Source organism: Diadema setosum, chromosome 1 (assembly GCF_964275005.1).
Source record: "Diadema setosum chromosome 1, eeDiaSeto1, whole genome shotgun sequence".
Lineage (NCBI taxonomy): Eukaryota > Metazoa > Echinodermata > Echinoidea > Diadematoida > Diadematidae > Diadema > Diadema setosum.
The window spans coordinates 38,825,444-38,852,874 of NC_092685.1; the positions used below are offsets into that span (position 1 = coordinate 38,825,444).

At 39.7% G+C, this 27,431-nt stretch overlaps 1 protein-coding gene across 1 annotated transcript in view; it reads left to right on the forward strand.

The window, feature by feature from the left end:
* The window catches only part of LOC140230290 (sodium/potassium/calcium exchanger 3-like), a 135,347-nt gene that overhangs the window by 99,423 nt on the left and 8,493 nt on the right, over positions 1 to 27,431 (forward strand). Inside the window, exons 3-10 of the mRNA XM_072310458.1 lie at positions 8,090 to 8,166; positions 14,609 to 14,683; positions 16,211 to 16,295; positions 18,053 to 18,156; positions 18,744 to 18,844; positions 20,563 to 20,616; positions 22,605 to 22,708; positions 26,335 to 26,428. Coding sequence (XP_072166559.1) covers positions 8,090 to 8,166; positions 14,609 to 14,683; positions 16,211 to 16,295; positions 18,053 to 18,156; positions 18,744 to 18,844; positions 20,563 to 20,616; positions 22,605 to 22,708; positions 26,335 to 26,428 — 694 coding nt within the window. The remainder of the gene's footprint in view (positions 1 to 8,089; positions 8,167 to 14,608; positions 14,684 to 16,210; positions 16,296 to 18,052; positions 18,157 to 18,743; positions 18,845 to 20,562; positions 20,617 to 22,604; positions 22,709 to 26,334; positions 26,429 to 27,431) is intronic.

The following is a 27,431-nucleotide window of genomic DNA, read 5'->3' on the forward strand; positions in this document are numbered from 1 at the left end:
GATCGCTCTACACACCGAGAGACAGAGAAAGATTAGAGAATATTGTGACAACTAAGGGAAAGAGAAATAGGGGATAGAGAGACATCAATAAATTGTATAAAGGATATACGTAGAGAGGAAAAGAAGAAGAGAAAGGGGAGAGAGACTGAGAGTTTAACGAAGTGTGTAAGCCACATGCATTTGATTCATGTGCCTTTGACGGAGTTTTGTCCACGAGCGATTGCACACCGTGCAGACCTAATTCAATTTGGCTCCTTGTAGCCGTTGCCATGGTGATAGTAGCAGATTTTTAAGAAGTGACCTATTTTCTTGATGTGGTGCACCGAGAGGGCATTGTGAGATCTATCCGCTTCTAACCGACCCATTTTATCTGGTGCGTTCGTATGTATACAAATGTTGCAAACGCCAAAAATTTGTGCGGAACAAGTTCGCGGATAGATGAGATCCTGTATGAGAATCCTACCAATAAAGTCGTCGTTTTGTGAGATGCATTGGGGATAATGTTTCAAATCGACAGTATTATTATCGTACTGTATTTTAATTAACACACTCTTACAAATTGGGGTCTGGTATGCTGCTAAATGTTAACGACTTTGTCACAGGCTGTTGCACAAAATATCCGAAGTCTGATGTTTACCATGCAGTACAAACGATCTCAAATGAAAGGGCTTCTTCTATACATCTCTCGTCAGTCCATGATATTTTATTTTAGATTGCAGTGACATAACTCACAAAAAAAAAAGAGAAGAAACTGCTGGGTACCGCTGATGCGGGTTAAAACTCTTCGTCTGCGGAGATATTCAGACCACACCGAGATTCCCCCCCCCCCCCCTTCATGGTGCGATGGAGATAACTGGGCTCGAGGTTATCGTTGCATACTTTATGTGCGAATGTGTGTCTGTACGATTTGTGTGCGTGTGTTTACATGTATATGTTATGATTATTGTGTGTAAGAATATACATACAGACTGCGAAATGTTCAGCAAGCGCTAATCATACTAGTTACCATGGTTACAGGATTAGATGATGAGACTGTGGGCTGGAGAGGTGGAGATTAGTGGAGAGAGCTCCGACAGAATTCCAGGACTGAACAAACAGGAAATATATATAGGCTCTTATACTATAATGTAGGATAAAATCTTCATAAAGGTATGCTACCGGAGTGTTCACCACAAAATTATTATTACATCATTGTGCAAACATATAGATGTAAAATGAAGAAATTAAAGCCACTTTTTTTTACAGTCATCTGTATGTGTTCAGGTGCTGCTATTGCTATATCGGCCTTGGCGGGGAGGGGGAGGGGGGAGGGGTGGTTAAGAAAGGTCACTTCTTATTCAATGTTGTCAGTTTTCTTGGAGTGTCCTAGCACGCCGGTGCATATAGCTTAACTTGGGAAGAGGGTATCTCGCGGCCTGTGCAGTCAGCTTTATGGTCACCTTAGTTCTGATCACTCCATAAGTTTTGACTTCCGTCGGAGATGTTCGGCAGGTGTACTGGAGGTGAAAATTATTCGTTAGGATCACGAGGGGTCGTGATGATGAGCGCCTCACCAAGAAATGAAGAAAACACAAGAAACTGTCCTTCTGTGTGTAGTACAGTATCTCCTTGGTCGTCTCCGCGGGATACGTAATTTAGACGATTGCGCAGAGAGAGAGAGAGTAGCTAGAAGGGTGTTTACAGGAACAAAACACAAAAACACAGACCAGTGCAGACGATGAGCCATTTTTCTGCGCCAGTGGTTCTCCCCACATCTTTCTGAGCATAAGAGCTAGAAGCCCTTGTGGCTTTAAGTTTCCTTTTTATCCCGTGGGCAGCGCGAGTTGGGGGCTGTATATTGCTCGTTGTTTTGTTTATGCAACGAGAAGTAACTTTAGAACGATGAAGTAGTTGCGAACGGTTTTCAACCTGCCGCAGGAAAGTTGTGGACACACTTTGATTAGTATGTTCTGCTCTTGAATGGTATAGCATATCAATCTCAAGGGAGCCTCCGAATTTTTCTCAAAGTATACACTGACACGCACTAAAATTAATATGGCATTTTGCTTCCCGCAAATCGCTACATTCTTGACGAATGAAGACGTCATTCTGGTATGAATTAAACCCCTGTTGGAATAAGTATATTAGAGTATCAGTGCAATTTGAAGACCATTACTCTATCAATGCCACCGCGGTTCTGAACAGCAAGTAAAATTGTTGATATCGATAATACATTTTATAGCTTTGTTCTATTTGCGATATCACACGCTCTTCGCATATCAGTTTAAGCCGTTTCGCCGACGAACTAAGCATGCTGTGTATGGATCACAGATTCTCTACAGTCAAGCTGGTCGGTTGCATTGCCCATAGGGCAAACAAAACAAAAACAAATTAGAAAAAACAACAACAGGTGAAATCTACCCGCTATTAAAGGTGTGACCTAAAAAATATGCCGCAGGAGGGCGGACACGGAAGCACCGTATAATGTCACATGCCATTTGGACACGCTATTACGCGCTCATTAACAATTACACTGTACCACCACAGCCTTTCGCGTGCCCTTTTGTGCAACGTGGACGTGAAACGTGGAGACGATGTTGATGTGTAAAACGTCTGGACTTTAACTTTTTACCCTCCCTTCATTTTTAATAGTGGTGTTTGTGGCCTGAAATGCTCATCACCGTTTGGTATCCTATACTTCCATATCATGGCATATTGGACACGAGTTATGTACGTCATGCTTGTGGCGTGAATGATCATTCAAGATGTTTTAATATGCAGAGAATTATAAACTGCTATAAAGGAATCTTTAAGAGCAGCGCTGATGGACGAATTTTATTGGGAGACAAGAGAAGGATGAATTCAGCTTAATGTCTTCCTAAATAGTCTTCTTCAACAGCCTTTCACGTATAAAATGTACATTTCGCCACCCTCTTCTCCCATGTTCGTCGGATACACAGTAGGACCAATTTAATATATTCACTGCATGATATCACAGAGGAAACTCTGATTAAATTTGTTCATATACCATGTTAATTTTCTAGTTGTTAGAGTATATAGCTTTCCCAGGACCTTTAAGGGAAAGCAAATAAAACCTCTCCGAAAGCTATCCCAATGGATTCATATCAGCTTTAGATGTCAAAATTTCAATTTCACACCAAAACTGTTTGGGACATATCCGAAACGAACAGAAAACTGCAAATAACGTTTTTCCAAGAGCTACCCCAATTAGTTCATATCAGCTTTAGATATGAAACTGTCAGTTTCACACCAAAACCGTTCGGGACACATCCGAAAATGTCCCCTTTTACCTTAATACGCCGCTCTAACTCCGTTTTAATATGCCCACTTTTTTACTGCCCTGTTTTTTTTTCCTTTGGGTAGTATGGACCAAAAAAACAAAAACAAAAACAAACAAACAAACAAACAAAAACAATTTGGTATGGAAACCTCTGAAAGGTGATCTAGTGATTTGTCTCAACAAAATCCCAGATGTTTTGAATTGTTTCGTTTTTACATCTGACCTCTCTTTTTACACCGTCTAAAATTGTCTTAAAATGCTCCTTTCTGTAAAGGGCAGTACATGACACATCTCTAGCAGTGTAAATGATCCAGGCGTTGTCACCCATAAAGTGGTTTTCCGTTTGGCGAACTTGAAAATCTTTTTATAGCAATCTTGATTGAATGCGTCCAATTATAGGCACGTCGCCGTGTTTCTCAACTCGCCATCATAATCCCCGGGCCATCAATGCGATTACCTGAACGCACTCTTTATATGTGAGCTGTAAATAAAAAGTGGTTATCTATATGGATACCACGGCTCTCTCCTTCTCTCAGGTGCAAATTCCTCCTCAAGATATATACCCATCGCCGCTCTAATCAATAAAGTGGCAAAATGCTATATAGAGATGAGTGCGTATCTATTTCTGCAACGGCCATAACTCCCCGAACCCTTCGTAGTTTCCTGAAAAGCGGACGGCAAAATGCGAACCTACGTCAGTGGCGCTTTACACGCGTTGCACTTAAAACATTGTTTCTTCCGTGTCTCGATGGTAGCTTTAAAGAGAAATGTAAACAGGAAAACAAGACGTCATAAGGGGGAAAAATAGAATACGAATGTAATGAGAACGAATTTTACAATGTCTGCCGTTTTGCCTTACATTCTACGTGATGAATGTTAAAGTTCAAACAAAGCAGAATGGGCGAAAACATGAAGAACGACTCGCTCCTTGATCTTATTTTCTTCGAACTGACCGGGCAACATCCTGTCTTAAACTTCCGAATTGAAATTATTATTATTTTTTTTTTTTTGCTGTCTGTGAAGTCTCATGGTACCATTCAGTTGCCTTCAGTGAGACAGTGTTAGTTGTTCTGCCAATGTAACATGATTATGATCATTTATATGTAATAAAGAAAAAACTGGTAATGCTTTTTTGGCCAATAAAGCATGAGTTTATTCGACTCAAATTTTTGGCGTCCTACACCTTGTTCAGGAGTCTTAACAATAATGGTTTGTATGTATATGTATATGTATATGTATAAGTATATGTATATGTATATATATACGTGTATATATATATGTGTGTATATATATATATATATATATATATATATATATATATATATATGTATAATTGTATCTATTGGTGTAGGACCCATCAGCGTTATTTTGGAAATGGGGTAGTGGAGACAGACGATTAATCTGTCGAATTTGGTTGGAAGAAAAAGAAGGGACAGTGGAGAAAAGGGGAGGAGGGGCCAGATTGGACGGGAAGGATGTGAAGGGGGTGGGGGGGGGGGACCATGCAACGATTTAGCAGAGCAGACTGTGTGCAAGAATGTGATCCGTGGAATGCCGTCACCCATACGCAGACGAGCTCTCCCAAAATGGCGGGCAATCCTGATGGCATGATGAAGTCCCCGTTTTTTCTTTGTATATTTAGCAATGAGTTCCTATAAATAGATTATCCTGTCAGCGTCGATTACCTAGGCGAAAATACGGCTAATATGTCAAGCATGTTATTCTATGACTACATGCAATCATACCGAGAGTGACAGTCAATATTGTATGATGAAGGGTGAGACGTTTTAAAGAGTACAAGGGGGGTTGTCTGGAAGCAGATCGGGGAGGCCTTCATCAATGTCAAGTTGATTGAGGCATTGAGAGACGAAGATGTCAGTCCAAATAAATAGATAAATGGGTGTATAGGCCTAAGGAGACATGTAGGTAGACCAGATATAATTATACAGACGGATAGATACAGGGATAGAGATAGATACATGCATACATACATGCATACATACACTGGTGTACGGCTAGATAGATAGATAGATAGATAGATAGATAGATAGATAGATAATATAGATAATATACATGCATACATATACATACACTGGTGTACAAACATATACATTCCTACGTATATCCATATGTAGATACTTATACGTACGTACTTTCGTACAGTGTGTACATGTGAGAGAGACGAGGGAGGGAAAAAGAACCTAACTAGTATGCATTGCAAACTTACTGCGCTACAGAGGTATGATCAGACCAATGGAAGATGACAAGCCGCAGGAAATTGTCACACTACATTGCAGGGAAGAAAGACAGAGACTTAGGATAAAAATTGAGACCATTAAAAGCCAACTTTGCTACCAGAAATACGGCCACAGGACAAAATTCATTCAAAACAATGCGGAATCTGTTGTCGCCGAAAATAGCGTCCATTACCGCAGCCAACAGCCAAATCTTGAACATTGTGAACTGAATTTTAAAAGGGATGACCAGACTTTAAAGCAAACATGTTTTGCCAGTAAATCTTTTTCGCATGGATTCGATTATACCGTGCGTCACTTCTCTGCCGTGAGGCAAACCACCGTTATTACCGTCACATCTTTTCACAGCCGTAGTGTATCACGTGATTCCACAATGCCACCTTCTCCTTCCCTCCGTGTGTGTCCGTTTCGTGCATTCCTGCGGTGCGTGTCGGCGCACCGTCAGCGGCTTGCGACCGACGCGACGTGGTAATGCGCGCGCATTCTTCCACGCAGCGCTAATGGAAGTTTGGTGGGGGATCATATTATTCAGCCGGTGGGGGAAAAAAGTGGGTCCAGATCTGTCAGTATTGCTTCCGTTTGCACTTCGCTGTAATACTCGTGATGGAAACGCGATTAAAACGAGAAGGGGGAGAAAGAGAGAATGTATGTGTTTGTTTGTTTGTGTGTATGTGTGTTTGTGTGTGTATAAGACACCTTTAATCCTGAGGAGTGATTGCATGTATGTGTGTATTATATGGATAACAAAAGATTACTAGTATCTAGTTGGTCGGCTCTTGTGATTTCGCGTAAATATCATGTTTGACACTCCTTAAAAGAAAGAAACAGTGATTACAACAGCAATAAAAACATTGATAATAATAACAACAACGAACATGTCACTTGAGCCTGTTGTTATGTTGCCGGTATATAGAGTCTATCATCGTACTTTTAACCCCACTGCAGCTAATTTTGAAGGGATACTTTGGCTTTTGGAGTGCCTTTTCTTGAGACGCTTGAAATGGGAGAGCCGAGGTCATGATGAATATTCAGATTTTTAGCACATTATCATTTTAAAGCTAGTTATGAAGTGTTTTAAACTTCTGTTATACTCTAATTGGAATCCTAGGTATCTATATGAATGAATAAATAAATAAATAAGTAAATAAGTAAATGAATGAATGAATAAATGAATGAATGAATCAAATCAATCAATCAATCAAATTCATTAATGAATATATATATATGTTTATTTATTCATTGTATATACGTTAGTACGTATATAGTACGTATATGTGTGCGTACGTACGTGCGTGTGTGTATGAAATGTATGAATATTTGCGTTTGGGGTCTGAGTATACTTGTATACATAAGTACTTGTTCGCGTTGTAATGATATCCATCTCACAATGATATGACCTCATGTCCGTTGACAGTGAAAAATTGTGAACAGTGTGGTTTGATTACTGTAGGTACGAGGTTTTGACATTGACAAAATGCAGTGCAAATATACCGTGCGTATATAGAACTCGGTAACCACCATCAATAACGTTGTAAAGTCTTACAATGGCAAGGGTGCAAAGCTTCACCTGCTCCCGAAGGAAGCGAGTTTCCGGGGGAAAAAAGGAAGAAGAAAAGAACGTGGATGAAAATGCTATCACGTAAACTAGAGGTGCGATTGATCTAGATACTATGATATACTAGCAAAGCTGTTTGACACAAGACGAATCATTGCGAAATACAGCTACTATGAAAAATTCCTCGCGCACGTGTCTGTTCAATCCTGTGTTTTTGATATCTTTCCCCTCTTTATTTGGGAAAACAACCATGCAAATCGTTTCCAGGGAAACGAGAAATAATGATGATGTAACCCATCAAACGTTTTATTTCGTCCAAGATATTAAAGTCATGTCAGTTTGAGTGAACTTCACGTCTCTTTACTTGTCACTTTTGTCGATGATAGTGATGGTGGTGATATGTGATGATGATGATGATGATGATGATGATGATGATGATGATGATGATGATGATGATGATGAGAAGGATGATGAGGAGGACCAGGAGGCAGATGATGATGATGAAGAGGAGAGATAGAAGGAGTGGTTGTCTCACTTTATTCTATGTTTAAGGGTGTGCAGTTTATCTTAACCATGGCTAGGATATGTGATGCCATTTTTGCATAATGTTACACGCACACACACACACACACACACACACACACACACACACACACACGCACACACACACACACACACACACACACACACACACACACATACACACAAGATATTGAAGTGCTGCTGCACACATATTATAGTCGATGTGTATTATTTACCGATACCCTGTTAATCATGCAGACTCTCCTTTCATCGTCATAACTATGCCCCCAGTGTTAGTAATCAGAGAGTATGTTTGTCCTCCCTATATACTTTGTCAAATGGTTTATCATGCCTGCTTTATACACTGTTAACAGTGCAATGTGAACTAACATCTTCTTGTCCAAAAAGTAACGCCTCACTATCAACTATCACTGACGTCATTCACCTTCTTTCATCTATTGTTGTTTTTCGCTGCAGCTATTGAAGAATTTCCTCCGGATATCTTTACCAAAGAGCAACGGGCAAATGGCGCCATTATACTCCATACTTTAATGGTAAGTGCTCATGAGTTCAAAGATGTAGATCACAGTTTCTTACATGATACACTGGTGTACATATAATTATTATTACATGGTTTATCATGCCTGCTTTATACACTGTTAACAGTGCAATGTGAACTAACATCTTCTTGTCCAAAAAGTAACGCCTCACTATCAACTATCACTGACGTCATTCACCTTCTTTCATCTATTGTTATTTATATATATATATATATATATATATATATATATATATATATATATATATATATATATATATATATATACATGGTACATTGGTTGTGCAAGATTTCCTTGTGCGTTATGTTTGATTTCTGTGTTAGATATATAGGAAAAGAGTAAGTAACAGATTCATCATTGCCTTCCTTGTTTTGTCATTGCCTTTATTTCTTCAGTATTTTTTTTTTTTATTTTCGTTCCCTGAGGGAAAAAAAAATCTTTATAGACAAACATGATACTGTCAAGATTAGCCAAGAGAAAGCATTTTGATACATACTCTCTAAATTCCTTAGATTTAGATGAGGGACAAATCAAAAATTAGATCGAAAATCTCAATCTGATAGATTTAGAAGTCAATCTTAATTTTAATTTTTGATTTGTCCGTAACAACAATCTCATAGATTGATTTCCAATCTAAGGAATTTAGAGAGTAGGGCCTAAAAACTTTACGTTGTAATTAACTCGTTTTACTGATACATCTATCACCTTTTTAAAGTTACAAATCCTGATGCGAAGAATAGAGAAAAATGGCGTGCATTTCTGGAAAGCATGGAGCCATTTCATGAGGAGTTTTGTCCGACAAATTTGTCGGACAAATTCGCTCTCAGCCAATCAGATGGAAGGATTTCAGTAGCTTATAGCAGTTTGTCAGGAAAAAAAAGTATCTGACAAAACGCTTCATGAAATGCCCCCCTTCCCTCCAGAAATACATATATAGCTTCGATGAGAAGCTGAAGTCCAATGCAAATAGCATGACTATCTGCGAGAACCTCTGGCAGTCGCGAATGTCATTACTTCACAATTTCACAGGGTACACCCATCGATCAAAGGAGGATTGGAAACAGGGGTGCACGGGGTGGGGGTAGGATGGATAGCATGGCCTCACCCATTGATCTAAGGGGGTGGAAGGTCGAGGGGATATTTCCCCCAATAATTTCCCCTTGACTTCACCATTCTCACCTAACAGCTAGCTAGGAGAGCTTTCGGAAAGGTGTCATAATTTCTTCACAAGGCATCATGAATGATGACGATTCATAAATCACTTGCTCCATTTTCTGTCTGGAATCATAATTACCACATCACGTCACATTCAACCCGCGATTAAATTTGTATTTCAAGCTCATTCCTGTCCTGTAAGATGACTGACTTTGAGCACATATTAAGAATGCAAGCTTAAAGAAGGTCAGTATGCTCATATTTTGGAAATGGCATATCGAAAGTCGAGGCTCCCGCAGAAGAGATTGAGAGCCAATTCAGAAATATTATGCAAATGAGGGACTTTTTGTAGGACGCCCTCCACTTTCCCAGCTATTTGAAGGAGAGGAAACAGATCATCACCCGCGGAGACTATTCCATTTCATTCATTCTTGTATGATTTGATGGTTATTATACTGGCATCATCAACCAGTCATCATAGTGCTGAAATTGCGATCAGCGCATGTCATACGAGTCGTTCGATTTGCCGAACACGTGGTAATTGTGTCAAGTGAATTGGCCCTCTTGAATGCCAAATGTGTCGATGTCATTTGTAGAGAGCGCAGCGCTGGCTGCGCGGGAAATGTGGAACAAGGAAGTGAGGTTGTCGAAAAGCAGACGATCTGACTTCTCCACGGTCGTACATTCACAACGGTGGATTACTTCTCCTGCCATAACGATCACAGAAAATACAACTCGCCTTAAAGAAAGTGTCTGTTTTCGAAAGCAACGTGCCAAAATCGACTCAATTCTATTTTGGGACTTCTTAATGACATAAGCATTGCTCGAGAAGAATGGTTGTAATAACACCTGAGCCGAACATTGACTCTGCTGACAGAAACGTATCTATAGGCCTACCGGTGGGGAAAGTACGTCCTATTATTAATTGTCCTCAATATTCAACATGACGGTCCTACCGAAAGCAATCATATCACTTCTGTTTTGATTGTCAGTTCAGCGTCAAGTACTTTTCTTCATTATAATGAAGAGTTCCTTTCCAAAAGTGCTACATCCATTTTTAATCAAATTTGACTTTTTTTATAAAAAAATCTATTTTTACAGAAGTGTAGTCATCTTAAGCAGTCCCACACAGTGACCTCTTTAAAGTATTGAAATTCTTGTAAAAGAACTGGAGAAATCAGGCATTGGGGGAAAAAGAGAAAAAAAAAGAGAAAGTGCTCTAACTCCATTTCTGTTTTGTTTAAAAAAAGTGCTAAATCCAGCAGGATCAAATCCGAAACCCACGAGCATGCTTGACCGCACCATGGTCCCAGAGTAACGCAAGCCCAGCTAGCTTTCTTGCCTGCGTAACTTTTATAGTTTCCAAATGACCCAAATATTTCCTGATTAATATGAAATGTTTCATTTTTATGCATATGAATTCCTTGGAAAGATGGGGGAAACGAGAGGAGAATGTTCATGGATATCAAATCGTCCGAGAAAAATATACAGAGTGACAAAAACTAGTCACTAAAACAACATTTAGGTGTTGTACATTACCGTGCTAAAAATTTACATTTGTCCCACAAGGTGCTAAATTCACAAAATAAAAATCTTGAAATATCAGTGTAGCATTCAGCTAGGTCGCAGTCAAGTCTCACAATAACTGTCATGTAATTAATTGACTGGGGACCACTGCACCAAGTCGATCGGGGTAATAGGATAAAAAAAAAAACAAGTAAAGGAGGAAAATAATAAGAAGAACAGCTGCAATTAAACTTCAGATGAGCATTCTGACAGTGGTAAACACGGTTATGATGGCAGGTTGCGGTACATTCTCATTCAAGAGTATTTGGGTCAATGGAAGCGGCGCCATCACTTTCGTTACTCCCATTTGGTGACATAGACTTAGAATGACATTCAGCGACAGTGCAGGCAGAAAAAAAAATATACCAGGGCGTATAATTAGATTAATTATGTTTTATATGAAAAGACACCCAAAACATGTATGAACACAGCTGTACTTATACTTAGCACGGATACAGCATGTTATATAGGAGAAAGAACTTTTCGACGACGAGTTGTGCAGCGTGAGGTCAAATGACATGACGACTTTCACATTGGGCGGCAAAATGTCACCGGTCGGAGTTGAGGGAAATAAAGAATGATCGTACATTGTGAACCCAGGAGACACGTGACTTAATGCATTGTGACGAAAGCATTGTCTACAGCTAATTTGATTAGTTGATAGGGTTCCTCCATCATGAGGTGACTGAGTGCTGGTCCAGACGTGATACTTTTCTCAACTTTGCATTACTTTTTTTTTTAAGATTTCGTTTCCCGCGAAACTGGAGAGCGCGCGCACAGTAGTGATGCATACAACACCTGCCTTCGCTTCTTGAAACCGTGTATATACCTTATAGTTCACCTGCTGGGCATTATGTCACGAGTCTTTCGATAATGTAAACAGAGTAGCCCGAGTGAATATTGTCACTTCACGAATGTGAAGGATTCCCTCTCTCCCTCTGATTATTTTGCCATTGACTGTATAGAAGGCGTAAAGCTATGCCTTGTATCTTTTGCATACTAAAGTGAGCCAAAATAGGTGCCTCATTTCTGTACACTTGTTTAGTATCATCGCAAGAAACCCGAGCAGATTTCTAATGACTATGCATTCGCACATACCTACGGACATAATATCATACATGCATACATACATTCATACATGCATGCATACATACATATATACACATAAATAGTGACGTACATACGATACATATGAGTGTAAGCGAGCATGAAGACATGAGAATAAAAAAACGCCCTTAAAGAGACGAATTTTGCAAAATATCCTCATTCTGACGAATGCCATTACCAGACGCTATATGCTTCCACACGTATTGACTGGTGATTCTGACTAGCTGCTGCATCCCTGAAATATTCTCCTCCACCTAGCCCTACCCAATCGTGTAATAATCTACTGATCTTTGTTAGCCCAATTGACACTTAAAAGTCCCCTGCCCACGGATACTAAGCTAATCATAACCTCATATATCCATAATCCGTAATAACCTCCCCCAAATTATATATCCGCTTCCGGTCTGGTATTATCGCCACCTTGTTCCTGCTTTATTACCTTCTCTTGTCAATCCTGTAAATTTGTCTGCCAGGCCTGCATGTATGGTCAAATTATCCCCACAAATGATGCGCCTGCTTCACCCTTTCTACCACCTACCACCCCCTCCCCCCGCCCAAACCGCGATACCGTCTTTGGTTTGCGATGTACTATCATCATCGCGATCCCAGCAGGCAACTCTTGGGTTCGGTTCTTGTGCTCGCGTTCGCGCGTGACTGCTTGCATGTCTGACTGTCCTTCTGTTTATCTATTTGTGTCTGTTCTATGTTGTGTAGAAATGAAATGATGTCTTTCACTGGAGCTATTTTCCCAAATTAGTTGGGGTTGTTTTTGAAGTCCGATCTACAGCAGTATTTATTTTTTTGAGGTGGTATCGGAGTGTGTTTTGATTGCCAATATTTCTCGTATTTGTCCGTTCTGCCTTCTTTAAGTTATTGTCTTTTTATTGAAAACGGAATGGGCGTATGTGTTGCATTGTCAATTTTTAATATGTCTGGTCATCTTCCATACTGTCAGAAACACACAGTACCTTGGGAGTAAAAACGGAACGATAAGAGAATATACAAAGAAATAAGGATAGACGATAAATAATAGGCAGTCACAAATATGCGTTTTTGTCAGAATATTCCCATTTTAAAGTCTAATTGGATTTTACTGTTTGCCATCTCCCCAAATAAAATCAGAAATTATTTTCTCGATTATGATCCAGACAGGAAATTTCGTAATCATAATCGAGAACAACTGATGGAGAAAGTCGTTGATCTAACGTATAGAAAAGGGAATAAAATGTCTAAACTTTGAACATGATTTCTTTCTTTCTTTTTTGCTTGTCACAACCCCGTTGACAAATTAATGTGAGATATTATGCCCACAATATCGGATAAAATGAGTTCAAATAATGTCAATGTAGAAGCCTTGCCATGCTCTGATAACAGATCCGTTAAGAAGCATTACTGTCAGAGCTTAGGGAGTAATAATTGATTCTTGATTTTGATACTTATGAATTGTGAATTGGATTAAGCCTCCCCCACCCTCAACCCCCCCCCCCCCGCCACTCCCATGGTTGAACAAAAACGACAACAGCAACAAAATGTTTTTAATTGGTAATGAGTGTCAACTCTATCTCGGCCTGCCGGGAGAGAATATGTAGTGCGGATTTCCGTCTCAAGGCATTGGGAGTGATTTATACTGCATCGCTCTGTCATTCGTCTCATTAGAGACCGTAAAACAACACCTCTGAAGTCAGTGTGGGGCACACCATCTGCGCCACGTATCTGGGTCGGAAAAGAAGACTGCTCCTTTTGCCCCAGCTGTCCCCTTGGTTACAGAAGATGATGGCGTCGATTTCTCCCATTAGGCGAGAAATCTTGGGAACTCCGTCTTCTTGCTTTTTGCCTCCTTCCTCGGTTGTCATGTTAGTGATCAGATAAATAAATTTCATTCGTCGGCAGATCGATCCTTCAGGGCTGTTCGGTTCCCATTTGTGACGTGTCATGCCGTGTGTTCGCGTCAACGCTACGTATTTAATATACGAAAACGCGCCTTTTGTCCTGGATGTTTTGTTGGCATTACTTGCGAGCGCTTTCCATCCTGACAGAAAATGTATCAAGATTGAACTATTGTGGCAGAGATATTGTGGCACAGTCCTGATGGAAAAATGTGACCTTGGCGTAAAGTTCGCCTGTACTGTTGGAGCGAATGAGGAACGGACAGTGTTGTATAAACTGTACACGTCGTATCCTTGTTTTATGATTTGCATATATCTTATTGTGTGTGTACCATTTTGTCCAAGATGTCTATTTAGTGAGCATCATTTTTTAGTTTAATTTGTTTTTGATCCTCATATTTGTTAATTTTACAGATTTTATCATCATCATCATCATCATTTTTAATCAAATCGACTAAGACATTATCATAGTCACTTGATTAAAAAAAAAAAGTAGTGATGCCGATGACGATGAAATCGGCAAAAATAACGAAGATGACTGGCCATATTATGGCACTATGATAACTCTGTCTACATCAATAGGTTATTTATCAAAACGGTAGCAGCTATTTTTATCAATTCCATCTTGAATCTCTTCTACTATACTATATAGGGACAAACTTTGACCACTGATTGAACTATTGCTAATACATTTGCTCTCTTTCTCTCTGTCTCGTTCTCAGGCAGTGTATATGTTTGTCGCCCTCGCCATTGTATGCGACGACTACTTCGTCTCGTCACTGGAAAAGATATGTGAGGTAAGTACCTTCCTCTTCTGAAGAAGGAAGTGAATGCAGTGATGACAAAATGTATACAAAATACATACATTCGGATTATAAAACCAAGTTTATATAGCTACCTGTATATTACCAAATATTATGTTATGTTATATTATATTATATTATATTATATTATATTATATTATATTGTATTATATTATATTATATTATATTATATTATATTATATTATATTGTATTATATTATATTATATTATATTATATTATATTATATTATATTATATTATATTATATTATATTATATTATATTATATTATAGTGTATTATATTATATTATATTATATTATATTATATTATATTATATTATGTATGTATGCAGGGACAAACAGTTACTTTTTCTCTGGCGGTCCCAAAAAGAAATGTAGTGGCACTAATTAAAACATAACATTTTTTTTTTAAATCTTGGTTGCCCGATTGGGCCAACAAAAGATTTTTTGTTGTTGATATTTTGTTGGTCTGACATCAATTTCTAGCAGCCCCGAGCTACCGGGCCATCAGTGTCGAACCCTGTATTATGCATGTATATGCATATATTGTATGTTATACATATAAGTAAGTGAATGAATATATATATATATATATATATATATATATATATATATATATATATATATATATATATATATATATATACAGATACAGATACCAAGTATGTATACATTCATAGACAGATTTAGATTTGTAAATGGATAGATATGAAATGATGGATAAGTATGTTTTTGATGCTTGCCAGGAGAGCTATTCATTCAAGCCGTCTTTTCAGCCAGCTGGCATTTGTTTCTGATTTTGCTTGAGGGTAACGATTATATACCAGTGCTCTATTGCTCCAAACTGTCAGTAACTTGATTAGCAAACTCTATGTTCGAAGCCTAAATACAGACCTTGAAATCTTTAAGCAATTATGAATTGCCCCAGAACGCATTCGACAGGTCACGCGCTCATCATAAAAATGGAAATGTATCTGTAAAATCGAACACTTCGATTTTCTCATTTCCTTACGCAAGGTAATGATATCCATACTTGGTCTCTTGTTTGGATCAAATTGAAATTTTGTTATGCTGGCGGGATTTCGATTGATTCTCGTTTTGACGAGCTGTATGTGACTTGTTTGCTCATTGTCTTCGTAAATTCTTCTCTATCTCTCTTTCATTTTCCATAGGATCTGTCTGTCAAGTTATCTATCTTTCTATCTATCTATCTATCTATCTATCTATCTATTTATTGAGAGAGAGAGTTTGAGAGGAGATAGAGAGAGAACGAATTAGAAATAGAAAAAAGACAGAAAGAAAAAGATGATAATATTACACTGTACATGTATTTGTCAACCTGCCTTCATATCCAACGATCTGCAGTATGGAACAGTATTCTGCTGTGAGTCTTTATATCCATCTCCCATTGCGGTTCGCATCTTTATATCACTTTTTTTCCCTCTATCTCACACTCTCTTTTCTCTCTCGCATCTCACATCTATTTTCTCATTCATGCAGAAACTGAATCTCACGGAGGATGTTGCCGGGGCAACGTTCATGGCTGCCGGAAGTTCTGCGCCGGAACTCTTCACCTCCATCATAGGTATGTGATTACCGAGTGCGTACGAGCCAAGATTGTTGGGGGAAAAGCGGTCACCCTGTTATCTCGTGTTTCTTCCAGCTTCTCTCTAGGGATATAAACGGAAAAGCGAAAGCTGAGGACATTTTGAGTTTACGATAACAATGATGGCATTGCTGATAGCTTTTAAAAAATGCATTGTTTAAGTGAGGATATATTACAGTACGCCCTGGAACATATTTAGATATGTGTATTAATTATGTTTGTGCATGGATAGGCATATAGATATATATATTTGTATACTTAAATATATTCATATACATATATACATACGTATACAAATAATGCTGAGCGCACGGGTAAAATTAAAATGTCGAATTAGATAGATTTATGGTTAGCTGTGTTGTGATCATCGTAGAACACTATTGGCAAAAAAGAAGAGTTGTTGGGCAATATCAGTGTTTGTTTCTTTTATTCACCGGAAAAATCAAAGTTTAATCATTTTCTTATCACAACATCCAATGGTGATTATTTATCGCACTTTTATAATGAATTGATGATGAGATTAAACGGGCCCGATCCCATTTGCATGATATCATTTCACTATTTTGTATTTTTAAAATCCCACACGAAATCTTTAGAGCCTACAAATTTCTTAGATTAGATTCATTGGTAAACAAAACACAAATTCAATGCTCTCTGCTCGTATGATATAACCCATGTAGTTAGGCCTACTCCAACCTGAACATATGTTTGGGATGCCCTTTAATCTAGGTAACAAGATGAGGAAGAAAAACAAAAGAACAAAAGAAAAGAAATCAAAACACTACATCAAATCGTGACGTCACGAAGTTTGCTCGGCTACCTCATGGTATGCATTCACCCCGCATTCATATTTCTCCAGCGAAGAGTGGCATGCAAGTTTGGGAGACGTCAACAGGAGTCTACGAAAACATGTCGTTTCAAAAATAACTTGATATCTACACTTTACGCACACGCACACACATCACATACACGCAGACTCAGAACATTCTCACGTACACAAAATATATAATAAACACACGCAGACGCACACACACACACTGGCGTGTAACGCGAGCGAGTTAGCCCGTCACCACTTTTGTTATTGCTTGTGTGAAGGTGAAGGTAAACATGACTCCTCGCACGATTGATGATGCTTAATCGTGCCACACAATCTGTCCTAAGAAATCTGACATCGTTTTTTTTTTTTTCTGTTTGACATCTAAGAGAGGGCAAAAAAAACAGCACCCATCTGCCTGCTGCTGAAAGCAGACGACTCATATGCCATTTCTTCCTCCCGACGTCACGCGGAATGCCATTGAAGAGAAATCTAGAACCTGATTGCTTCGCGCCAACGTGGCTGATCCGCGTATGACGTCGAGGGGAAACTAAAATGGCGGATTGTCTTACGGCAAGTCAAACTTGGGAGTGGAAAGAAAATATTATCATCGAAGTACAGTTTCGTGCCTCACATTAGAGAAGAAAATACGGTTCACGCCATCATTAGCCCACATAAATTTAATCCAGTCATGTCGTCAAGAACTGTAATGTGTGATTATTTACCTTAGATATATTTTTTTTTCGCGTCTCGCCTCCTGTATAGCTTAAAGTTGACGACTGTGCAAGAAATATAGTCCTTGATTCAGCCGCTTGCGTTATTGGGTTTCGTGCCTTGCGGGCACTCTCAATACCATACTTTATTAATTTTGTTGCCGTGTTTCAAGCTTTTAATATTTGTTATCCTCTGCCCGTCACGTTAGGGGTGTTCATCGCCAAGGGCGACGTCGGAGTCGGGACTATCGTGGGATCGGCGGTGTTCAACATTCTGATCATCATCGGACTCTGCGGATTGTTTGCCGGTCAGGTAAGAGCGGAGGATGAGGAAATCGGAAAGTTAAGATTTCATGAAGATGATGATGATAATAATAATAACAGAACAATAATAATAATGATGATAATAATAATAATAATAATAATAATAATAATAATAATAATAATAATAATAATAATAATAATAATAATAATGATAATAATAATAATTGAAATAATAATGATGCTAGGAATAACAAGCAGAAAAAATGTTGACGACAATGACGTTTATAGTAGTGATATACCTTACATGATAAAAAGACGATGTTAATGGTCCTCTTTACTTGGGTCATACGCCCCTTCTTCAGTTTTAGCACAACTTTTCCAGTGAGTCCTCCCATTGGCATTATCCCAGCAATTGAACCGCCCATTTATACTCACTAGAAGATTATTGATAAGGAGCGCATGCTGAATCCCTCCATGTGAGGGTTACCTCTTCCCCCGCTTTGCCCTGATACAGAGTTTGGTGGGAAACCGGACCAGTCCATTATTTGTTTGTGATTTTCATGGTGTTCTGTTGACTGTTAATTTTCACTGGCAAGGTAGATTCTCACCCATTTCTATCCATAATTTTCCTCCCAGGTCGTCCCTCTCACCTGGTGGCCCCTCTTCCGAGACACATTGGTCTATTCCCTCTCCGTCATCACCCTTGTTCTCGTAATACGCGATGGATATATCCGGTGGTAAGTTATCAGTGACATTAAAGTTACACAGACGGAAATATACGAGATTAAAATTTTGGGATTTATTTATTTCATTTTCATTTCTTTTCTTTTTCCACTGCAATGAAAATCTGGAGATTGTCGTGCATATGGACCTTAGAGGTTCACACAAGTAAAATTAGAAAAAGAAAAGCGTAAATATCTCAGTACGCTCCCACACAAACACGTTACTTAGATATGCAAATTCCCGTAACTGATGTCCCCTTCGATGCTGGACTAGTAATGCAACGTGAAGCCTTAATTTTGGGCTGAAATATTGTATAGTTTTCTGGAACTGAAACGTTGGGTTTAACAGTGCAACTGGATTTACTCGACGAGATTGGACTATTTCTCCACCGAGGTGTAAAAGTTACAGTAGCCATGTTCAGACGTATTTCTAGTCGGAGTAAAATTTCATGGCGCAGCAATTAAAATTCAAATTTATGCTTATCTTACCACGACCCTGTGTCCACACGACGGTCGTGGGAAGAAACTCAGACCAATTTACCACGGCCTTCGCGGGGATCACCGTGGAGGGTTGGTGTAACTTCCGGAAGTGGTAGCGCCGCAAATTTACCAGTGGCATTTGTTTTCTCCAGTCTTGTTGATGGAAATTTCTGAGCGCTAGCTTCTTCGTCGCGATTGACTAGGTTAGAATTGCGCTACACGCGCACGTGTACTTGCAAAATGTCAACATTGCGATTTGCCCCCGAAAGTTTTACCTAGGTCGTAAGGTATGTAAATTCAGAGATACTCCGAGGGCTTGTCCACACGGGCAATTTAGTCCGACCGGCTAGTCGTGGTAGTGACATACTCCTGAGAAAACTCAGGAGTATCTTGGTCGGAGGAAGAGGTCGTGGTAAGTTCCTCCGACCGGAGGAAGTTACCACGACCTTGTTCAGACGTGCACTACTCCGACCTATCCTCCGAAGTTACTCCGACCAAGCTTCCTCCGACCCTTCCTCCGAAGTTACTCCGACCAGAACTGTCCCCGTCTGAACACAGCTTATAAGTCGTTTCCGAAATGCCAATGACGGGGTCTTGTCGCCTATCTTAAGCCCGCCGCACACGTTACAACTTTTGGTACTTTGGATCTGAAATAAACAAGAGTGTTTATTCTAAGGCTATTGTGATTTATTTCGGATCCAAAGTTAGTCAGTCGTGCGACCGAAAATCGTACAGTGTACGGCGGGCTTTAGTATCACATTACGACGTCTGGCGTCTCACGATCGCACAGCGATATGATGTAGTCCGCCCTCTATAGGTTGTGTGCTTCGAATGTGTGGAAACAAAATACGTCTCACTCATAATCACGATGAGAATCGCAATGCAAATCGTAAGAAATTGTCCGATTCAAGTGGGATTATCACGAATAGTGCGTGAACATTGGCGAAAAAAGCTCTAGACTTTGATCACGTGACTTAAACTTCTCACGTTTCATGGCTCTGTCGTAAGCTTTGTACAATTTTTTTTTTTTGGAAAATAAGTTTTCGTTTGAGTCCACATTTTTACATTTCTTAATTTTTTTTTTTTTCGGGGGAGGAGTTACAATTCCCATCCTGTCTATAAAGAAAAGATAAAGTTTTAAAATGTATGTTGAATAGTATACTATAGTATGGTTTGTTTAAGATCTCTTAGATGTAAGTGAACTGCTATCAACTTATCTCTCTATATGATTGAATCTTTATTTCTTTTGACAGGTACGAATCTCTTGTCATGCTGTGCATGTACTTTGGCTACGTCATACTGATGTCGTAAGTTTGAAAGCTCATTGTCATAATCATATGTTCTCTGTCATAATCACGTGCTCTCTTGCTTTAAATACACCTTTTAAGTACATTTCCCTTTCCCTCTTACCTTTCCTCCTTCTCCTCTTTCTTCTTCTCTCTTCTTTCTTTCGTCGCGGTGAAACATTTCAATTTCTGTACTTTTTTTCCCGATCATGCAAAGTCCGTATATACTGGTATATATATATATATATATATATATATATATATATATATATATATATATATATATGTGAGATATGAGAAAGGAAGGAGAAAATCGGTGCGTAGCTTTGACATTATTATTCCTCTTACTGTTCCTCCTTTTCGGAAAAGCGCAAGAGTTGAAAAATTGGTCTCCGCCGGGACTCGAACCCGGGTCTTTGGCATGGAACGCCAACGCCTTAACCGCTCGGCCACGGAGACGTCATAGCGGTTCAGGCAGACCCAAGCTCTAATACCCGACGGACCAACCTTTCAACTCTTTGACTTTATGCACACGTTCCTTTTTGGGGCAGAGAGTTATGAATAATAACCAGCCGCGTGCCTCAGCTGGATCTACTAATGAGATTCACGTAGCGGTGAATTGGGATAATGTTTTTGTGAAAGAAGTCACCACTACAACAGCTTTTTGGCTTCTCCTGGATAATTTTGCATATGTGAGATATGAGAAAGGAAGGAGAAAATCGGTGCGTAGCTTTGACATTATTATTCCTCTTACTGTTCCTCCTTTTCGGAAAAGCGCAAGAGTTGAAAAATTGGTCTCCGCCGGGACTCGAACCCGGGTCTTTGGCATGGAACGCCAACGCCTTAACCGCTCATACACATATATATGTATATATATGTGTGTGTGTGTGTGTGTGTGTGTGTGTGTGTGTGTGTGTGTGTGTGTGTGTGTGTGTGTGTGTGTGTGTGTGTGTGTGTGTGTGTGTGTGTGTGTGTGTGTGTGTGTTTACATGACCTGGAGTACTATAGCATGCGAATCTTGAATGAATGGACTGATTTTGAGAATGAGATCTAGTAAAACATTAACGTATTGCTATCATTGTTTCGAGCTTTCAAAAATTCAACCAAATATCGCTACACCCCATAATCTGAGAACAATAAAAGAGTGTTTCCGATATACACTTGTCATTGATAAAAATTAATGATGTTCTGTATTAATGATTGCGTCGTAGCGACTAAAACTTAATGTTCAAAGTCAAAATGGTGAGGTAGCATATCTGCCTTGCTATCAAAATAGAATGGTTCGGTTCAGACGCGAGTTGGAAGCCCAGACCTATATATTCCCATCTATTAGAGGCAAAACACTCTGTCCTTCGGATAGGACATAAATTGGAGGCCTTGTGTGTGAAAGAGTCACAACCCACGCGAGTTCCACTTCATTCATTCATTACAAAGAGCAGGGTACATAACCCGGTGAAACGGTCCTCCCCAAGTACACACAGTTCATACAATGCTTACAGGTTCCCATGGAAGACCAACAGCACTTTATAGTGCAGCTGAATATGGGTCATAATAGTATGGCGGTCTTGTCTAGTTCAGATGAAAACTGGATGCAAACAAACAACAGCAAACAAACAAACAAACAAACCGTATATGAATAGAAAATAACATGAGATTCCCCACCATTGTCATAACTCCTTCCGTTGTTCGTCGTCATTTATTATTCACCTATAATAGACCAAAAGGGACACAGTGGGTAAAACATCTTTTCGAAGGACAAACGTGCCAAGTTGGACTCGAACCACCACGTGTAAGAGCACAAGGCATCGACCAGCAGTGTACAACAAAGTTTTTTAAAGTCTTCTCTGTGTACTGAATACATTGAACTTTTTGTGAAATTATCATTATTCATATGAATTTAGATTGATTGATTGATTTGTTGATTTTTTTTTATTGTGACCAGACTGTTATTACCGTCATGAAATTATTCTTTTGTTCATATTTATTTTGTTTATATGTTTTTCTCACAGGTGCAATCCACGCTTAAGCAGTGGTGTTCAGAAATTAAACGAGAGGAGGAGAAAGAAGAGGGAATCGTGCAATAACGAGAAATCAGCAATCCAACTCGAACAAGGTGAGACGAGTGACGCATTCTTTGTCACTCTTAATCGAGTCGGGCGAGGTCTCCTTTTCCACAAATCCATCACAACGCAGTATCTATAATGATTCGTCATTTCAAAGCGCAAAGTAACGAATGTTAGAGCCCGCTTCTCTTTAATATAATGGTAGTTCATTTGCGTCATGTCACTCAAAGTGTAGGCCAAGTCGTTTTTGATCACAGTGTGTTTGTTTTTGTTACTTTTTTTTGGGGGGGGGGGGCGCAGGCATGACGTCACTGCCATTTTTGGAAGTGGCCATATTGACACACCTATGTTAGTTTTCTTGTGTTTTTTTTACCTAGGCTTGGATTACATTGTTAGGCAAGGAGAAAATATTCTGTGTCCAGTTTGGAATGTTGACTTTTTGCTTCCCTCTCCGTCTCTGAGTGGTTTGATAGACGAAGCAGCATGCTTTCCAATGTGAGCGAAATATTCTTTCGAGAGTGGAGGGATTCAGAGAGTAATTGTATTTGTTTTGGTCATTCGATGGGCACGATGCCCCTTCAGGGGTGTTAAATGACATCGGGATGACGTCAGACCAGATGGTATTTACCTTTTAGCATGACATTTTACCGATGGTGGCGCTGTCTGTGTGCCAACGGCAGTGGCCAACGGGCAAGTGGCCGCGGGCTCGCACCGCAAAGCCATTAGGGAGCTTTAATTTTGCCGCGCGGACGCTTGAGGCGACGCTTGAGCTGGACGTTCTCCTCTCCCCTGCGTCGTGCTGAAAAGTAGCTGTAGATTACGCTGGGACGCAACGTATAAAAAAATAAAACGGCGCCCCCATATGATCTGTGCATGAAGTAGTTTTCTTCGTCGCAAATTGTGCGGACGTAAAAATAGCCTAGAACGCGTAGTGAAAAACTCAGACGACGCAAGCTAAAAATAGTTGACGCACGCTTCTGCGCATGCTCAGAACATTTTTTTTTTCCTCTGCTCGTCCCCGTCGCGAAAATCTAAAGCTCCGTAATGCAAAGCGAACCGGGTGATGATCATTGCCACTGGAATGATCAATAAACATCTCAAATCTGGATAGCAGGTCGTGCGAAACACACGTTCTAGGCTAAAGACAGCGCCTCTTATAAGGACAAGAATTTTCTGTTGTTACAGAGTTAGGCGATTCGATGGTTGTCCCTCGGCATTGGATAGAAAGATTAAAGACCATCGCTTTATAAGCACCATTATTTTCCTCATTTAATAATTTTTTTTTAGCCCAAGCTACCTATACACACAGAACAAACTTGTCAATAGCACACAGAGCTTGCACTCAGCTGCTACCAGGCAACCTGTTCAAGCAGTTCATTTAAGAACAAAAGCAAAAACAATCCCCATGATAAAACATTTAACCAAGCCCCCCCCCCCCCCCCCTTTAACCGATTCTCTCTTATAGGCGTGGTTTTCCCATTCTGATGTCCCCCTCCTACCTATACGAAGTACCTGTTCGAAGAAACTAGAAGGAAGACACGTTCTTTGTCACACACGACAATTAAGTTTCCAATAACCATATAGTGGCATGTAGTCGATTATTGGGCGTGGTTTTCCCATTGCGTAGCTGCCTTCCTTGTTCGCTGGAACTCGTCTGAGTGAAAGAATAAGATACGATCTAATGTTCCCCCATAACATCATCAGGTTCCTATATAACATATGGCATATAAGATTTCAGCTGGCTTATAGATCTATAGCTCATTTGCGGCAGACTATACCCTGACAATGTCCTCGAATATAACCTCATTCCATCACGCTGTCCAGGGTAATTGAGGTGTTATTGCCACTGATGTGGAAGGGCTTCATCGTCGGATGTATGTTTTCGGTGTTACTGGGCTTCTAAATTGTGGCGGGTTCTCTGTTCTGTGGTAACACCACTCGTTGATCGCTCGAGCAGACGACAAGGCAGGAAGCGGGGGCGTTGTGGGGTTCGCAACATAGCGCACATAGCATTTTGTTTTTCTGTGTTGCTGTTGCTGTTGTTGTTTATTCTACCGCGATTAAGACACCAGACTCTTTTTTTTTTCAGAACACGTACGCGAAAAGTTATTGGAAGCTATCATCACTCAAGAGCATCTCAACAGGCCTCTAATGCAGTTAATGCGTCACGTAGATACGTCGTGGTCTTTAAAGGGGACACGGATGCTGAAAATATCACCACAGGGAATAGTAATGCGTTTGTTACGAAGAAATGTATGTGATGACTTCACCAACAGACATCTAACTTGCTTTCTAGTTTTAGTGTTTGTTTGTTTTTAAATGTTGATTTCCGTCTTTGTTTTTGTGTAGTTGAGCTTGATAATTAGGTCATCAAGAGGTTCATGAAGCAGAGTCTCGTCAAGGCATATGCACGAAATTCAAATTTTCAGGTCGATGGCTTGAGCTTGGCACGTTCGTAATTATGTCAGTTCCGTATAAACTTCTTGTATAGCATATGGAGTCTATTCTAAATGAACCTCTGCCCTTTAAGCATCCAAAGCGAAAGCAGTAGTGCATAGAGAATGGCATGTCGGTGAAACATAGCCCATGATCTAAGTGTGAAACATGAAAACAGACTGCTTTTATTCTAAGACTAAAATTGCAATAAATGTAAACGAATCAAGGCACTTATTATTCACACCCAAGATAGTAATCCATTTTCCCGCCCTTAAAAGAAAAAAGAAATATTTCTCTTCGATGTTTATAAAAATCGGGATTATTCAACATTATATACAAGGATTAACGTGCTACTATCACTCATAATCCATAGAAACAGGAGTGGGTAAGAAATGAGTAAGGTGTGGAAGAACAGTGCGTTCACCAGCAATCCTCAAGTTAGTAGGTCTAGGCTATTTTAGGAAAATAGGTTTGTTTGACTTTTTATCATATCTGAGCATACCAAAATTAGTTGAGCAAAGCAAGCGAAGAAGAAAGCAGGACGCAGGAAGAATGCCGTAGTTAATTTTTAAAGACATTCTGCCCGATCCTTTGTTGATGCATTCTCTGACACCGCAGATGCACCACTCGTTTGGATTAAAAAGTATAGACGCATGTGCATACTTCTTCTTTCATTTTGTATGCTTGTCAGTTTTACACCACCACTCCGGTGAAATTGATATTGCTCTCATGCTCACGTAAATGTTCCGGATGTAGCTGAGCTCGATCCGTGATATGAAAGTGCAATCCTATCACAGTCGTCAGAAGAAATCTTCTCTCAATCGCATTGGTAGTGGCACGAAGTGCCAGCGTTCACTAACCTCCACTGAAGACAGGCTTAAAGGCGTGATGATACAAGGACCTTTTATTGTTGTTGTTGTTGTAGTTTTTGTTTGGCAATGTCCGTAGCCAAAGGGGGGGGGGGGTTCAGAACTAGTTCCCTTGCCATCTCGTTCGGGTTTGTTTTTTTTTTCAACTTCAAGAGTTTGAAGTCTTCAGACGTCTTCTGTTTTTCGACCTTCTATTATATCATTTGAGTTCTAACGCATTACTCTGTACAGTAAAGTGGCAACCATGATGGTTATGTGTCTGATGGAATACATACAGGAAACACAGTTTTCCACAGATTGTAATACATCACTAGCACACATATACTTAATATTACAAGAGAGTCGTTTTTTCTTTCTGTCATTGTGTAAAGTTACGCCGCTCAATGCAACAGAAGAGCCTACGTCAAACGGAGAGAAAAAAGACGCGCGGATGGTAGACGAGTACATCGGGAATTCCCCGAAGAGGTGAGTGAAGCAGGTTTCAACTTTTGGGGCCAGAGTTCTCACTTCCTATAACAGAACGTGCGGAGAATAAGACATGGATACCGAACGTGACATGGGTGTCATCCCGCCTTGCAAATCACCACGGTTTCAATGCACAGAAACATAACAAAATAATATACATAATCCTCGAGATTAAATATGAGTATCTCTTTGAATATGGTATTGATATGCATGCAATTGAGGGATGTCGGTATCTCCGGCCGAAGAAAATAGAATGCAGTTCGTTGACATTTGATAATTTTCGTTTAATTATTCAGAAGATGGTCACGCATTCCGGGAATATCCGCGAATAGACTTGCCCTACATAATGTAAGATCGAGTAGTTCTTTGTGTGTAATAAGAGAGTGTGTAGTTTCGCGTTTCTTCAGTTAATGACTGCAATAGCTTCACTTTTTTTTTCTGTAAGACAAAGGAAGACAACAATATCTTGCATACAATCAACACACAGTTGTCATGATTTATCAACAGATTTAGGATGGGGGAAGTATATGGGGAACAATACTTTCATTCGCATGACAGTATCCTGAAACCACGAGAAATCACATTCTGTTTTTTTATGCCTCCGCCACGAAGTGGTGCCGGAGGCATTATGTTTTCGGGTTGTCCGTCCGTCCGTCCTTCCGTCCGTCCGTCCGTCCGTCCGTCCGTCCGTCCGTCCGTCCGTCCTTCCGTCCGTCCGTCCGTCCGTCCGTCCTTCCGTCCGTCCGTAATGAATTTTGTGGACAAGGTAACTATCGAAACCTGTTGAGGTATCCTAATGAAACTTGGCATGTATGTGTATTAGGGGGTGAAGTTGTGCCTATCAACTTTTGGGTGCACATGCTCAAGGTCAAAGGTCAAAAGGTCAAGGTCAAATACATAAAATTTCACTATTTCCACCATATCTATTGAATGCCTGAAGATATTTTCTTGAAACTTAGTGTATACATGTATTACCCAATTAAGATTCTCTGGTGAAAGTTTG